The sequence below is a fragment of the Alosa pseudoharengus genome, unplaced genomic scaffold (assembly GCF_046254945.1).
Source record: "Alosa pseudoharengus isolate Yale_2024_CS ecotype anadromous, Long Island Sound unplaced genomic scaffold, YU_APseudo_1.1 YU_APseudo_1.1_scf_7, whole genome shotgun sequence".
NCBI classification, from domain to species: domain Eukaryota; kingdom Metazoa; phylum Chordata; class Actinopteri; order Clupeiformes; family Clupeidae; genus Alosa; species Alosa pseudoharengus.
In genome coordinates this window covers 19,298,725-19,315,455 of record NW_027468859.1, presented here as the reverse complement: position 1 = coordinate 19,315,455, position 16,731 = coordinate 19,298,725, and the positions used below count along the sequence as shown (strand labels likewise).

At 45.3% G+C, this 16,731-nt stretch overlaps 1 protein-coding gene across 1 annotated transcript in view; it reads right to left on the bottom strand.

Annotated features, from left to right (window-relative positions):
* The window catches only part of LOC143110454 (mannosyl-oligosaccharide 1,2-alpha-mannosidase IA-like), a 122,532-nt gene that overhangs the window by 89,087 nt on the left and 16,714 nt on the right, over positions 1 to 16,731 (bottom strand). The window contains exon 2 of the mRNA XM_076273350.1: positions 3,604 to 3,700. Within this exon, the coding sequence (XP_076129465.1) occupies positions 3,604 to 3,700 (97 nt within the window). The remainder of the gene's footprint in view (positions 1 to 3,603; positions 3,701 to 16,731) is intronic.

Sequence of the window (16,731 nt, the reverse complement as noted above, 5' to 3'; positions counted from 1 at the left end):
AATAAAAGCTGATAAGAAAAGCGGCTTTCTTCTTGTGAACGGAAATCATGTTATTGTTATCTGTGTCCTATTTGGTTGGCAGCGTTTGATGCGGGCTTGTTACGGTTACGGAAACCTCAAAAAAAAAAAAAAAAAAAAACATTTATACAACTTAAATCATGTTGTCAGTTAGCCAATCAAAGAGACCTCGATTCAAACTGGGTGCCTACAACTGGGAGGTCTTTAATCCACACAAGACAATAAATAGGCCTCAGCATGACAGAATCATGTGGCATAATTCACACAAACACACACACACACACAAAGGACACATACGCGCACACACACACACACACACACACTTCGATCTTTCACTTCGATCTTGAATCCTTCCTTGAATTTCCCCTGGGGATCAATAAAGTATCTATCTATCTATCTATCTATCTATCTATCTATCTTTCACTTTCACTCTACCCCTTGTATATACCTTTGTAATTGCTTATGTCCTGATACATTTATGTAACAAATGAATTTGAATGAAGAGAGAGAGAGAAAGAGAGAAAGAGAGAGAGAGAGAGAGAGAGAGAGAGAAAGAAAGAGAGAGAGAGAGAGAGAGAGAGAGAGAGAGAGAGAGACAGACCCTCCTGTCCTTCCATTTGTTATAAGGGACAAACATTCAGTCCTGTCATTTCCCCACAGCAGAGAACAGGGAAACAGTGATGCCCTAAAACACTGCCCTGCCACAGGTACCTCTGCAAAGTAGGTTTGTAGTGTGTGTGCGTGTGTGCATGTGTACGTGTGTGTGTGTGTGTGTGTGTGTATTTTACTCTACTGAATAATCAAATCCACTGCACACTGAGTACTTCACTTTAAGCAGAACCAGCATGCTGTTCCAGTGTAGCGTGCCAGCTGATGTTAGCCAACAGCCCGTCTTAGATGGTCCGGCGGGCTCTAAGGACTTGAGGGTTGGTAGGCTGGCTCTGTGTGTGTGTGTGTGTGTGTGTGTGTGTGTGCCTCCAGGTGGATTGGGCATCTGGCGGAGTGTGTTGAACTTGATAGAGGGATATTAAAGGACTACTCACTTAAAGCTGGCCTCAGTGTGTGTGTGTGTGTGTGTGTGTGTGTGTGCATTCTCTCTCTCTCACACACACACACACACACACACACACACACACACACACACACACTTGCAGCAGGTAAACATACTGTAGACCTGAGCAGATGTTAGCATGTATTATGCAAAATCAAAGTCCCATTAGCAGGCCCTGGTGATAAATTAATAATGTGCGAGCAAACACGAACACTAAAACAGGTATCCAAATCAATCAGAGGGAATAAAATGCCATAAAACGCCTCCCTTATTTACCAGGAAACAACTGTTCTACAATGCCCCCCCCCCCAAAAAAAAAAAGAGAGCCAAGTGGCCTGTACAATGTACTGTGATAAGTCATTAAGATTAGATGCCACTGACATATAGAGTGTGCACGCACGCAAGCACACACACACTGTGTATAGGATAATAAGACCCTATAAGTCCCTTATAAGTCCCTAAGTTGGAGTGCCATAATAGAGTGTGGGTGACAGGATGGGCCATGATTGTGTGTGTTTATTACAGTCTCCTCTCTGCTGAATTAAGACACTTCATCAAAGCTGAGGCATCAATCCCCACTGAGGGAACAGCTCACAAAGAAGAGGAGAGAGAGAGATGGCTGCTGGTTTCATTAAAGACACAGAGACGGATGGACAGAGAGATAAAGAGTGAGTGTGTGTGTGTGTGTGTGTGTGTGTGTGTGTGTGTGTGTGTGTGTGTTTGCGCTAATGAGTGAGGTAGAGAGAGAGAATGAGATGGAGAGACAGAAAGACAAAGAGAGAGGGATGAAGTTAAATCCAGGAGGAGCAAGATGAGAAAGAGCAGATACATATTTGATGAGGCAATGTTCTCCACTATCCTTTAAACCCAGGTCCCTGCCCGTGGACGTGACAGAGAAAAGCAAGGAGGCTACAGGCTACAGACAGCCCAAGTAAGTAAGTAATTAACTATGTGCACGAGAAGACGTCCCTCAAAATGGCTGAGAACAGGCAGGACCTGGAGAGATCCAGTCAGACAGAGAACTGTTCTGTCTCAGGCCCCGAGGTCACCTGCACCTGGCACCTACTGTAGCTCGGCATCCGTGGCTAGCAGCAAAACCTCCAGTCTGCGGAAATGCTTGTTTTATCCACTGGCTAAGCGGATGAAGCTCTGTGTGAAGGATCAAATGCATTCTATTTACCACCCAAGTCTGCCTGGATCTGCTGTTTCGGGTCACAAGAATGTGATGTGAACTGGCACGAGGACAATAAATCTGACCTTTGACCGGGACACTTCATTGCAGTGAGTCATTTAACGGCCGAATTGATCACACCAGCTGGTCATAGGGCGAGTGAAATAGAGTGAGGTCAAATAGTTATATCTGACCATGAATGAGACAGAGATGGAGAAGAGGAGAGGAGAGAAAAGAAGAGGAGAGGAGAGGAGAGGAGAGGAGAGGAGAGGGGAGGAGAGAAGAGGAGTGGAGAGGTAAGGAGAGAAGAGAAGAGAAGAGAAGAGAAGAGAAGAGGAGAGGAGAGGAGTGGGGAGGAGAGGAAAGAAGAGAAGAGGAGAGGAGAGAAGAGGAGTGGGGAGGAGAGGAGAGAAGAGAAAAGAAGAGGAGAGGAGTGGGGAGGAGAGAAGAGGAGTGGAGAGGAGAGGAGAGAAGAGGAGAGGAGTGGAGAGGAGAGGAGAGGGGAGGAGAGGAGAGGGGAGGAGAGAAGAGAAGAGGAGAGGAGAGAAGAGGAGTGGGGAGGAGAGGAGAGAAGAGAAGAGGAGTGGAGTGGAGAGGAGAAAAGAGGAGAGAAGAGAAGAGGAGTGGAGAGGAGAGAAGTGGAGAGGAGAGAAGAGGAGTGGAGAGAAGTGGAGAAAAGCGGAGAGGAGAGGAGAGCCTGGGGAAATAAAAGCAAAGACGAGAAACCAACCGGGCGGGCAAGCGAGAAGTCGGAGACAAGAGCTCATAAGGATGAGCATCCGACTGTGCTGCGTTTTTAATCAGGTCAGTTTCTACTAAAATAAAAGTCACACAGTGGGGGAGACTGACAGGGGGGCTCTTGTTTTGTACGCAGTTCCCCGCATCTATGCCATCTCCAGCTTAATGGAAACCAAACAACCACAGCAGGATCTAATAGCGTTCCTCTTCATTCACAATTGAACCTGTCCACTGATTACTATAGAAGTAATCGAGGAGGCACAGCCAGAAAGACTACACTAAACCATCTGAACTGTGTATGAGAGTGAGATAGAGAAAGAGAGAGAGATAGATAGATAGAGAGATTGTTATTTAAGAACGAGAACAAAACAGCTCCACCTGAATCAGGTTTTGCTACAAAATTTGCTACAAGTATTGCAACAGCCGTTCTCCACCATAGAATATCAGGAGGGGGAATATGTTATGGATTGACAGGTTTGACAGATTGGTAATGCAATGCTGCTAAAATGGAAGACAAGGCCAATATGAGGGTTTCTAGCAAATTAAGAGAGAGAGAGAGCGAGAGAGAGAGAGAGACCGCAAGAGAGAGAGTGTGTGAAAGAGTGTGTTCGAAACCGCCACTCACCAAACAAATTGCTGGAGTGTCCTTGCTTGGAGACGGGCCGCAGCTCGTTGAACCCCCAGGCGTACCGCTTGTAATTGTCCCAGGAGAACTGCATCATCTGTGTGGGGAGGAAAGAGGTAGCACACACAAGATCCGAAGAGGTTAGGGTCATTCAGCACCGGCTCTCCACTGACAAAGAGCGTTTTTGTGCGGACGCGCACTCACCGCTTCTCCACGTCCTAGTCGACTGCACTCGCAACAAAAGCAACAGTTGCAGGAACAATTACAGCTAATCAGATTAAAGCGCTCTGCGTGTGTGAAGTCAATTACATAATTTGCCAGAACGACGCACTCAATTGGGACCCAGACATAAGCTCATTGGTCCCCTCCATCAATCAGAAGCAACACAGTGACTGGAGGCCTGATTTGCGTTCTGCTCATTTAGAAGCAGTGTCAGGACTGCTAATGTTTCAAGGTGACACATCCTGCCACGGGTCAAAATGAGCGCTCGCAGAGCCATTGGCATTTAGGCTTTTGTGTTGGCAGGTGAATGATACCACTTGTGTGTGTGAGTGAGCAAGAGACAACAGGTTAGGGCTAAAGACACTTCATTTGAGGGAGTTGCGGCTACACTACTCCCAGTTCAATGGAATCTGGAATTTGCTGACAAAATATGTGAATTGACTCATGGCAGATGCTTGCATGGTTGCAGTTAGTTGCTGATCTGAAATCACTGTGTATATTAGACAACCCCTCCCCCCCGGGTCCCCCCCACAAAACCCTTCAGGGACTGCTGTATAGGCAATGAACAAGACAACCATAGCTATAAAGACTAGTCAAAAAACACTTCAAGGTGACTGCCATTGTTCCGGCGGAACAATGGCAGTCACCTTGAAGTGTTTTTGACTAGTCTTTATAGCTTGGCTTGTCTTCTTCCCTTGCCTTACTTACAGAGTAACTGACAGGGTTTTTATGGGGGGGGAGGGGGGGGGGGTTGTCTATATACAGCATTTCCACATCAGCAACTAATGCCACATGCAACATCTGCCATGGTCAATTCACCATATTTTGTCAGCCAAATTAGATTCCATTGAAGGGGAGTAGTGTTGACTCCCCTCCCACAAGTGTCATTAGTAACCTGTTGTCTCTTGCTCACTCACACACATGCACACAATGAAACAAGCTTCAAAGAAAAGAGCTACTGAGTCAAGCTCATGTCCAAAGTAGTGCGACTCAGAATCCAGCATCTAGTCTCTGGCCAAAAATAGAAAATAAGAAAACATAAAAATAAAACATACAAAGACAAAACACACTTGTACACATGTATAAAAGTACAATGCACATTCACACACATTCACACACACACACATTCACACACACACACACACACAAACACACACAGAGAAAGAGATGAGAAATAATGTAAGGCATGCTGTATAGCACAAAGCAAGACAAAACCAAATAAAACAAAAAAAGAGCATTTCTAAAGCCCAGTGTGCGGCTTGGTGCGGTGAGTCAGCACAGGCCCTTTGCGTATCTCAGCCGAGGCTAGCAGCCACCGATGGCCTCCAGCCAACTCTGTTTACTGAAGGATAAGAGTCCACACACACACACACTGACACACACAAACTCACAGAGAGAGGTTAAAGTGCCCATACTATACTTGTTTTCAAAATAGGCCTATGGGTTGCACAAAACATGTCCCTGAAACTGTTTGCAAAAACATCCCCCAGATTACACATTATCATCAGCAGCACCATTCTTTGCAGAGACAATTCCATTGTGCTCTCGCGAGAACTCTGGATTTCCAGGGTAGGAATAATAAAGAATGTGTGTCAAACGTCACTGACGGTTCTGTTTGAATTTTCGTAGGAAAGTGGCCTAATAGTCAACTTATTGGAGTTGAGCCGAAACATCTGCTAAATACAATAACCATAGCAGAATCAATTCAGTCACCTGCATGTATGATGCAACATAGCCTAACAACGTTAAATGATAAAGACTTAATTTGGGTCGGTATATAAGTCCACTAGAGTCGAGTTCAAAAGTTTAAAAGTATTTGTGAAATTGGCTGCTGGATGGCCAGGGTCGCTTCCAGCATACGCTAGGCCAGAGGTTTCCCAACTTAAAAATGCCGAGGCCCAATTGCAACTCTGACTTTAAGTAGTGTGTGCGTCTGTGTGCGTGTGTGTGTCTGCGTGTGCGTGTGTGTTTTTTTTTTGGGGTGGGGGGGATGTTTTCTTTCATTCCAACTGCAAATTAATGATAATAAATTGGATTAATGGGGTGTTTCAAAGGCTTTTTAGTTTATTAAGGCGCCGACCAGTGAGTGGATGTGCCAGGGGAGGAGACCCAAAACCCAAGCCATGTGTAGCCCAGAGATCATTTGTTCTATTCATTACTTTCTTTGTGGGTTTTGTCTTCATTTATAGGAGGTTCACAGGCCGGACTCTGCTTTCAAGTGGTCTCTCTGTCGGTCTCTCTCTCTCTCCCTCCCTCTCTCTCTCTCCTCTCTATCAAGCATGACTAGAAAATGAGCATCAATCCACTTGGTAAATGTATGTGTGTGTGTGTGTGTGTGTGCGTGTAGTGCCGCCACTGGCCATTTTGGTGCCCTAAGCGTGTTGCTTTGTGGTCTGATGGAAGTATGCAATGACATGTTGCTTCACATTTCTGCTTGCAATTAAAAGCGAATTATGAGCCTGGTAGCCACCTAGCTTTCTGAATGGAATGCGTTTCAGTCGGCCATATCATATGCTTTATGTAAATGCTTGGAAAACAAATTATTGAAGACTCACCAAATCCATTCTACAAAGCCAAAGTAGTAGACTAGTCTTTATATTCTTGGCAATGTTCCAAATCACTTTGATTGCAGGCTCTCTTAGAGAGAGTCCTCTCACCAATCTTCTCACTTCTCACTCAATCAGAGTTTAAAAATGGTCAGCATTTGCCTTCATGATTTCCTTTTAAAAATGTCTTATATTAACCCATTTACTCCTAAAATGCCTGCTAAAAACGCCTATAGAATCCTATGGCATTCTAGACTAAATAACCTTATTTCCTGAGGGTTTTCTGAAAACATACTAAAAATTGTCAACGTCTACCAAAATGTAATATCTAAGCCTCTGTAGCACCTAGAAACATGAAATAAAAAGCATGCTGCGCTACACAGCATCCAGCAGGAGGGTCAATGTTGCGTCATGCAGCATCCAGCGCGAATGGGTTAAAAAGGAGATACACAATGACAAGCCAGCTGGAATCTGCCACTCTCTTAGTCTCTCTCCTGCACGCGCAATTCCCAATTAAGTGGAGTACTGTTAGTAAGGTTAGAGTACTGTACGTGGTGGAGAGGACCTAAAAAGTATCATTCTTGCACGTTCTCAAGGAAGAGTGAAACGCAGTTTGCAGTAAAGCTAACAAAAGGCTAAATGTCGGTGCCCCTTGGGTGCCTTACGAACGGTGTGTGATGCACGTGGTGGGAGCGGCGGCACTGTGTGTGTGTGTGTGTGTGTGTGTGTGTGTGTGTGTGTGTGTGTGTGTGTGTGTGTGTGAGAGAGAGAGAGAGAGAGAGAGTGAGTGAGAAAGAGAGAGAGAACTCAGTTCAACTTTAACAGTACTATAATAGGAGGGTGCCTGCATACAACAGTACTTGATATGATACAAAATACTAAATCATAGACAAACAAGCAGCGAGAGAAAGAGAGAAAGAGAGAGAAAAAGAGAGAGAGAGATAGAGAGAGAGAGAGAGAGATGGTGGCAAAGTCAGAACATCAGCTCTCAGCTGTGTCTGGCTCTTTGTAATTCAGCTCTGTGTACACCGTTTCCTCTCCCTCAGGCTCTTCCTCTCTCCCTCTCTCCACTGCCACTCTCCCTCCCCACCTCCATCCCCCTCTCTCATTCTCTCTCCGAAATCTTTATTAGCTTCCCCTCCTTCCTTCCTTTCCATCCCTCTCCCCTCTTTATCTATCTACCCATATTCATCTCTATCCCTCACTGTCTTTTCCTTCTACTACATCTCCATTTCTCCATCTATCCCTCTATCGCTATTTCTTATTCTCTCTCCCTCTGTCTCTCTCTCTCCTTTACCTCCTCCCTTTCTCTCCCCTGCAGGTTGTTCATGAGCCGTGCTGCAGCGGTAGGCCCTGCTGAGGTCCCTGTGCTTGTGTGGAGTCATTAGCAGCGCTGTGTGGTGCCGCGTCTTCTCTCCTGTCGGCCAGACGGACGACTGGCCGGCTCCACTCAAATCACATTACACACAGCGGCCAGCCCACTCTGCTCTCTGCACTGCAAGACGCCTGCAGCTCAGCCGGCCCACAGACACATCAGCATACACTCTGTATTAACATGCGGGGACGCGCACACGCACACACACACTCGCACTCACATATGCACACACGCTCGCCCGCATGCACACACAAACTCACACATGTGCACACACACTGCACACACACGCTCACCTGCATGCACACACAAGCTCACACGCACAAACACACACATGCACGCACACATAAACACAAGCTCACACGCATGCACACACAAACACACACACAGTAATATGAGTGCATACAAACTCCCAGCCAGATACTACACACACCAAATCAACTATGAAGAGACTCATACAGTTACGGCCATGTGGACACACACAGGCACAAAACACTAACAAAAACCAAATGCACAAGATCACCCACTAAAAATACAAATCCACATGTATCCGAATGAATAAACAAACACTACGCATTCCCAATCTCAAGCTTACACGAGCGCACACACACACACACAAAAATTTCCATCCAAACAAGTACACAAGCATACATGTACACACACACACACACACACACACACACACACACACACACACACACACACACACACACACACACACACACACACACACACACACACACACACACACACACACACACACACACACACACACACACACACACACACACACACACACACACACACACACACACACACACACACACACACCTCAGAAGCAGCCATTCAAAGACCCCCACAGTGCTCGCTAACAAACAGCTTCAAGGCACGGAGAGCGAGAGGAAAGCCACAGAGAGACGAAGAGAAGGCAAGTGGGAGAAAGAAAGAGAGAGCAAGAGAGAGATGGTGAAAGAGAAAACTGCAGACCTACAGAGAGAGCTCTAACTAAAGCCAGATCCTCCAGGCCAGCCTCTCGCTGTCTCCCACCCGCCAAGAGCTCTGTTCCACCTTTAGCTCTTTAATAGAACTCCTGGATGGAGAGAATCACCAGGGAGGGTGGACACAGAAAGAATGAGAAAAAGCAAGAGAAAGAGAGAGAGAGAGAGGTCGGGGAGAGAAAGAAAGAGAATGAGGAGATAAAGGAGCTGGAGAAGAGGATGAATTGGAGAGGGCAAAAGAGAGGGATCAGGAGAGAAAAAATGAAGTGAGAGAAACTGAATGAGATAAAGGAAGGGAGGGAAAGAGAGACAGCAGGAAAGAGGGATAAAAGGAGAGAAAGCAACCAAGAGAGGGGGGGGAGTGAATATTGATTGATTCGCATTAAGCATCTCCAACGTTTGTTTGTGGCACAATACCCAGTTGGCAGGCAGACAGCTCCCCTGGGGAACAGCTCTTTCTGTGGGACAAGGTCACCTGTGTCTCTGCACACAGCACAGCCATCAGCACACTGTTCTACTCACACAGGCCCCCAGACCCACACACACACTCACACACACTCACACACACACACAGCCCCCCAGACACTCACACACACAGGCCCCCAGACCCTCACACACACACACACACTCACACAGGCCCCCAGACCCTCACACACACACTCTGTTGGTATTGAAAAGGCTTATTCCTGTTCAAAGTTGAAGAAAACTTTTTTTTTTTTTAAATGATAGAGTTAGTTGACAAAATGTATCATACAGCATCAAAGTGTGTGTGTGTGTGTGCATGTGGGTGTGTGCATATGCGTGTGTCTTAGTAAAAACCTATCCTGACACCGTACACCATTGAGATGCAGCTTGCGGTTAAATCCCTTGTGGTTCCATGAAACTGAGTAATATGAGAGGGCAGACAGCCTCCTGACCTCGCCTCTCACGATCGGTGGCAAGAACACGCTCCTGACAGCTCCGCTAGGGCCCATGTGTTCCATGGTCCTGTTATCGACATGGACACTGTAGCAGTTGGTCAACGGCAAAAACAGAAATCTGCTCCATCTCTACTTGTGTCCTGTACCAAATTGGCCAAAAATACCAAATCTGCAACCAGAGAACTTCACCACTACCCACCATCATCTGTAACCAGCTCATCAGTTAGACTCAATTCTGTCGCTCTGTTTTGCGGCCTGTCTTGCCAGTGATGGTGCTTTTGTCATTTCTGTTGTAAACGTTTAATTGGAACCTTCAGTCTTTTTGAAAACCACTACATGAATAAAGTGGACAGTTAGCCTAGGCTAGTATTAGATCAAAGCTCTTGAGTCTCTCAAATGTCTGACGTGGGAATCGGATGTTCATTGTACGTCCACGGAAAAGGAATTTTAATCCCCTCACTGACCCACACTGGAGCCCAAACTCCCGTCTGACCGCATGACATTCCGACAATGGCGTTTCCGAAAAGAGACCCGACAACACAGTGCCGAGGCGTTTCCGTGAGGGTTCTGAATACCGTAGTGACAAGTGTCGCTCCTCCTCCCCTCCGGGATTGGCGGGGTGATGAGAAGCCTGAAATGACCCCATTGCCACGGTAACACGAGCAGCGGAGAAACCACCAGCCTGACAATGGCAGAGGCAGGAGTGCCGAGGAGGGCGAGGCTGCTGAACATGGAACTAGAGATGGGTCTCTCTCAGCTCCCAAAGCGAGCTCACTTCTATTCTTTATTCTTTTACGGAGTCTCTCCCTTCTTGCCATCAGAGCTTAGGAGAGATCCTGTTTTGGGACGGTAGAGAGGAAACTGAGATAAAGCCATAAAGATAGTAAGACGGTTGGGAGACACAGGGGAGATCTATCGCTTCTTCTAAAAAGCACTGACTTTCTGAGCCCTGCTTTCTTTGAAGGAGGTCTCTACAGACAGAGACAGAGAGACAGAAGTCGTTTTTACACAGAGATCGCGCGACATTCACAGGAAGAGATGTCTTTATGCGAAACATTGCCAGCCTGGTACTTCGTACCGCGACTGTTTACATCCAAGCCGACATATTGAGGAGCCAGGAGGCGGGACCAAATAGCAAAATGAAGCGTGACCTGCAACACTGGGCCTGAGGAGACACATGGGAACACACAAACAAATGATTTTCTGAACTGGGGATTTTGCCATCACTAATTATCCCCATAACTTGAAAATAAAATGTGATACAATAAACAGAAAGCCTCTTCAATGTGCTTTAAATCACCATGTAGGTTAGCCTGTTAATCAAATTAATGCATGAAAATAAAGTTGTGTGTCACTTAGTGAAGAAGTGAGCGTTGCTATAACCTGAAGATGAGCCATTTCATCTAGAAATGCTTTTCTTATGGATGCCAGAAACCGCATATTATATTATGACAGTTTGTAAGGGTAAAGCCTGCCATCACAAGTTTTGGGCCAGGGCCACAGGCTATAGGCTACAACAAAGTGCTTCTGGAGAGAATATTGATTGTCAGACCTGTTTGATCGTAGAATATGGCCAGGCTATATCTCTATCTCTAACTAGCTCATATCAAGAAGAATGCATGATGGAAATATCAGTGGACTAACTATGGATGACTGTGGATAACTTGTAGACCATAAAGGTAAGAGTTCATTGTCATTACAGTTGCTAGTTTGTTTGTTAAATAGTAACATTAAGCTATTTTCGCTAATGTCCAGCTTCTAGATGTTATGTGGCTAACAGTAGTTATAATGTGATAATGTAAAAGCTTGCTAGGACAGACGCTCAAGGAGTTCATGCTTTGTTTATTCGCTTTATTTATGTCTACCCTGCCTGGTGGTAAAATTGGCGGGACACTTCTACCCGCCGTTCCGCCTCGGCATGTGTAAAAAGAACAGGCGTTCCGGGATAAAGGTACATACATTCGCGGGAAATTCGGCAGTGTAAAAGGGGCTAGAGAGAGAGAAAAGAGAAGAGAGAGAGAGAGAGAGAGAGAGAGAGAGATAGAGAGAGAGAGAGAGAGAGAGAGAGAGAGAGAGACACACACACACACACACACACACACACACACACACACACACACACACACTTTTGAGGTGTAAACATGAGGTCACATGGAAACGGCATCTGCGTCTCTCCACACTTACACACATGAACACCTGCCTACAACAGATTACACTCCCGTAAGCCTTTCATCCTCTTCCTAATGGAAAATCTCCCGTCCACACACACAGCCAAACAGCCACAGATGTAAACAGTGTGTGTGTGTGTGTGTGTGTGTGTGTGTGTGTACCCTTTTGCCTTCAAACTATGTTAACCGTAATGTGCATTCTAGGAATAAACCCAATTGCACTGTAACCATACAGTAGTTCGGTAAAGGACCGCAATTACACCAGCTAACCTGACATCCCCATAACATACGACCCCTTCACAATATGCCCCAAGCCAAAAACAAAACATGAAAAGGGACACAGAAAGCAATAACAATTAGGTAGCTTGTCTCAGTGCTCGCCTGTTTCAGCATCTGAAGCCTAACCATTGAGCCGTAAGTCTTTAGGAAGCAAGTGCCAAGTGGTAGGTTATAACATGCTCACTGCAATTACCTGAGAGCAACACATGTTGCTGGCAGACTGCTACACTTACACATGTAATTGTAGACCAACCGAGTAGCTGTTCTGTGGACAAGGCACAGCTTTGTAGTTACTTAAAAAACAGAGTGCATGCACAAGTTATCGGACAGGATATAGCTGTAACGTTAAATCTGCCGTGTCTTTGACAGAGACAGAGAGACAGACACAGAGAGAGAGAGAGAGACAGAGAGAGAGAGGGAGGCCAAGAGAGAGAGAGAGAGCAAGAGAGACAGAGAGAGAAACAGACAGAGAGACAGACACAGACAGAGAGACAGACACAGAGAGAGAGAGAGAGAGAGAGAGAGAGACAGAGAGAGAGAGGCCAAGAGAGAGAGAGAGAGCAAGAGAGGGAGGGAGGCCTGGAAATGGTGAGATAGCAGGACGGAAGAGGTTGGAGAAGCCTGGCTGCATGGTCATGAAAAAAAAAAAGACACCAAGTGCTTTGTAGCCCTGGTGGCCGGCTACGCAATAGGCCGTGACGTGCTCGCCCCTCTGCCAAGCTCATGTCTTATCAGTGTGGCATCCACAAAACTGCAGAGGTGACTGCACAAACACGCTGGCGCAGTCGTTAAAGTGCCTCACCTCACCTCTGAGGGAAAAAGAAACAGACCACACTACAGGCTACGGAGGAGAAGAGAGGGATATGAAGGTGAGTTAGGAGAGAGAGACAATAACATACAGCACAGCTGTAGCCACAGTAGCTGAGAGCAAAACATATTTGCACCTCACTGAATAATGACAAGGGGAAAAAAACTATAAACTATAAACTATAAAAAAAAAAAAACTATAAATAGAGGAGCAAAACTGCACAAAACAAGTGGTAGAGCCTGTGGAGTGTAGCTGTCGCTCTTTTGATATGAACTGAGGGAGACAGCAGGGGGGGGGGGGGGGGGGGGGGGTTCCAACACACCTGATTATCACCATCACTCTCAACACTGCAGTCCCACTCACAGCCTACATCATCGGGAGATTGATACCATTCATAGGTAGAATACATCAATAGGTAAATACTGGGGATATCTCATGTGTGTATGTGTGAGACATGAGGGGGAGGGAGAGAGAGAGAGAGAGTGTGTGAGTGTGTGTGTGTGTGTGTGTGTGTGTGAGTGAGTGAGTGAGTGAGTGAGTGAGTGAGAGAGAAAGGGAGAGCAGTGAAAGAGTGAAAGCACTAATGAAACCCATCCTTCATCCTCCTCCACAAAAAAACTAAACAAACAGAAGCCTCCAGCAGGAACACTCACCTGGGCTAAACCACAAGACAGACCTGTTCCACACTGTGTGTGTGTGTGTGTGTGTGTGTGTGTGTGTGTGTGTGTGTGTGTGTGTGTGAGTGTAACTGTCAAAGATGACATTTGTTACTGGAATGACACATGTTCATTTTCAATGAAACCTGTTCTTCAGGTTGGTCCTGGATGACCTCACCTGACATTAGTCTTGTACCACTGTGTGAACCTTGGGATTGAAAACCAATAGCAGTGATGGTTTTGCATTTGGCCAAAGCTTGTTCCCACCTTCCCTATAACACACACCCTGGAGTCAGGTTTCAGACCACGGACGGATGCAGAGTGACCTCTCGCCATGACAACCATACATGATTTGGTCAGAGCCATTTGCATCACAGGCGCAAACTGGGGCTCTATTTTGTAGAGCGGCCGCTCCTTTATCGAGATCGCTCCTTTACCTCCTACTTGCCTCTTGAGTGCTTGTTGCCTATTTTAAGACAACACCATTAAAGCACATCATTATCAGAGAAGATGGGTGGGGGGGCACGGAGTGGGAGAGATAAAAGTGGAAGAAAAGTTGAGTGTGAAAGTGTGTGTGTGTGTGAGAGAGAGATGGAAAGAGGCCTAAAAGAGGAGTGTTGTTTGAGCAGGGCTTTTTAGAGGAGCATAATTAGAGGCCCCCGTGGAGGAGTCTGTGTTTGATGAGTGTCCAGCCTGAGGTACGACCTCTGAGACACACACACACACACACACACACACACACACACACACACACACACACACACACACACACACATCAAACACAGCGAGCGGGAGAGAGAGAGAGAAACAGCGATGATGAGAATAGAAGTATCGCCTCATTTGGTCAGTCTGCGTCCAGTGAAGAACACAGATGTCATCGTCATCATCATAATCATCATCATCATCAACCGCTGTTTATTCAGGGAAGACTGACTCAGCATTAAGCGCTTTTAAAGCAATGACCTGAATTTACAATAATACAACAACAATCAAATAACAAACAACAATAAAACAGTACAAATAAAAAAGTAATTACAGCCTAGTAATTATAAACAATTATATTATATTATATTATATTATATTATAGTTTTGCTCCTCTATAAGTAATTATGTCCTAAGCCGAAGTAATTGCAGAAGGTCCGACTGATTTAGCTCTACTAGTCTAGGCTATAAGCTTATATTGATCATTGACAACCTAAGCACTATAATAACCATGATGCATGAGTATAAGCCTGCATGCTTGGCTGAATTACCCATCTATGACTTCACCCTATGACTTCACCCTTCAACCAGAGCTCTGAGCTCAGGAAGCAGCAGGTAGTTTCATTCCTGCTTGGCCAAGCTGCTTACTGATGCCTGAACAGCAACATTTTTACCAAAACGTAGAGCATTATTTTAAGGGTCTCCTGTTTTTCTTTCAGTTGGTGAGCAGGTAAATGATGTAACGGTCATAAACTGAGACCCTCATATGTATTCAGGTTCAAATCAACAACCAGAGCTGGGAGCACTGCAGTCAGTCACTAAGACTTGCAACACTCTTGCCACGCGAGACAGTGGCCTGAAAAAAGCCACCATGTTCACATTCTACCAAACTGTTGATAGCCTATCCCCCAATATATTAGGCCAATCTGAAAGCCAATTGTTGTCACTTTACTTCTCTACTTTCTGATCATATTTTTGTTTTATCATAAACACTTTTAGCTTTGCTACAAGTCAGCAGCAGCAGTTAATAGTATGATAGTTTACAATTATTTTTATCAGCATATGGTGGGAGGTTCATATATATATATATGTATGTGTGTGTGTGTGTGTGTGTGTGTGTGTGTGTGTGTGTGTGTGTATGAGAATTAAATGTTGCAAGTCATTGCCAGCTGTTGCAAGCCAGCGCAAAGCATTCACCATGTCTAGCTGCGGTTGCAAGGTTTCATAGCGTTGCAGCTCATCTCGTTGTGAATCTTTGGTTTGAATCCCGCTTTAAACCACACACATGTTCCTATGAGTTGGTCCAATTCAGTAGCCTACTTCTACTTAACTACACATGCTGCTGTTATTACTCTCAGCTAATCTAGAGATGTTAATGTCAATGTCAAGAAAAAAAGGCTTCCGTCCTACTAAAGTACAACCACTAGCCAGGGAGGGGTGTTTGTTACTCACTTTGTGCAATAACCCCCCCACCCCCCCCCCACACACACACACACACATCCTATACTTGAAAAACTTTATTCATTAATCAACCTTTCAGTCAGCGTTCAGTTAATCCAACTACAGCGCTCCAGCTAAGAGGATGTGGTTGTTGTCAACACATTCTAGAGGTGTGTGTGTGTTCAACCACCGTCAACACAATATAGAGGTGCGTGTGTGTATGTGTCAAACCACCGTCAACACATTATAGAGGTGTGTGTGAGTTTTACACTGCTGCCAAACAAGCCAGGCGCCGCTAGCTGGTTAAACATTAACTCAAGCACAAAAATGTGAGGTACAGAAAACCTATTTGAATGTACAAACAACTAAGCTTAGTCCTACACTTGGAATTACATTTGTCTGCAGCTATGCCTGACTAACTCGCAACGCATGACAAACAGACAATAAAATATATCTGTCAAAATATATGGCACACTATAAAACACAGTGATTACACACTTAAAGTTTCATTTGAAACAGACTCAAGTCACTACTAATTTAGTAATATACTCAAAAACATACTGATTGCCACACACACACACACACACACACACACACACACACACCCCTCCATCTCTATTCACCCGGCATCTTTGATGTGCCGTGAAATCAGCAGCCTTTGTACACTGATGGGGACCTAATTAGGATAAAAATATGTTCTAATCTGCTTCCGCCTTTGTTGTAAACGGAAACCTAGGAGACCTTTAGTGAGGAGGGAGAGAGAGAGAAACTGGCATGGACACAGACACACACACACACACACACACAAACGCACGCACACACATGTACAGTATGCACAGAAAAAAACCCCATCTCTGTTTACAATTCACTTTGCTTATGTCATGATACATGTATGTAACAATTGCTTTGGCAATACATACATGTAATATAACTATTTGTCATGCCAATAAAGCACCTTTTAAAAGCACCTTTTGAATTTGAATTTGAGAGAGAGATGGAGAGAGCATTCTAACCATC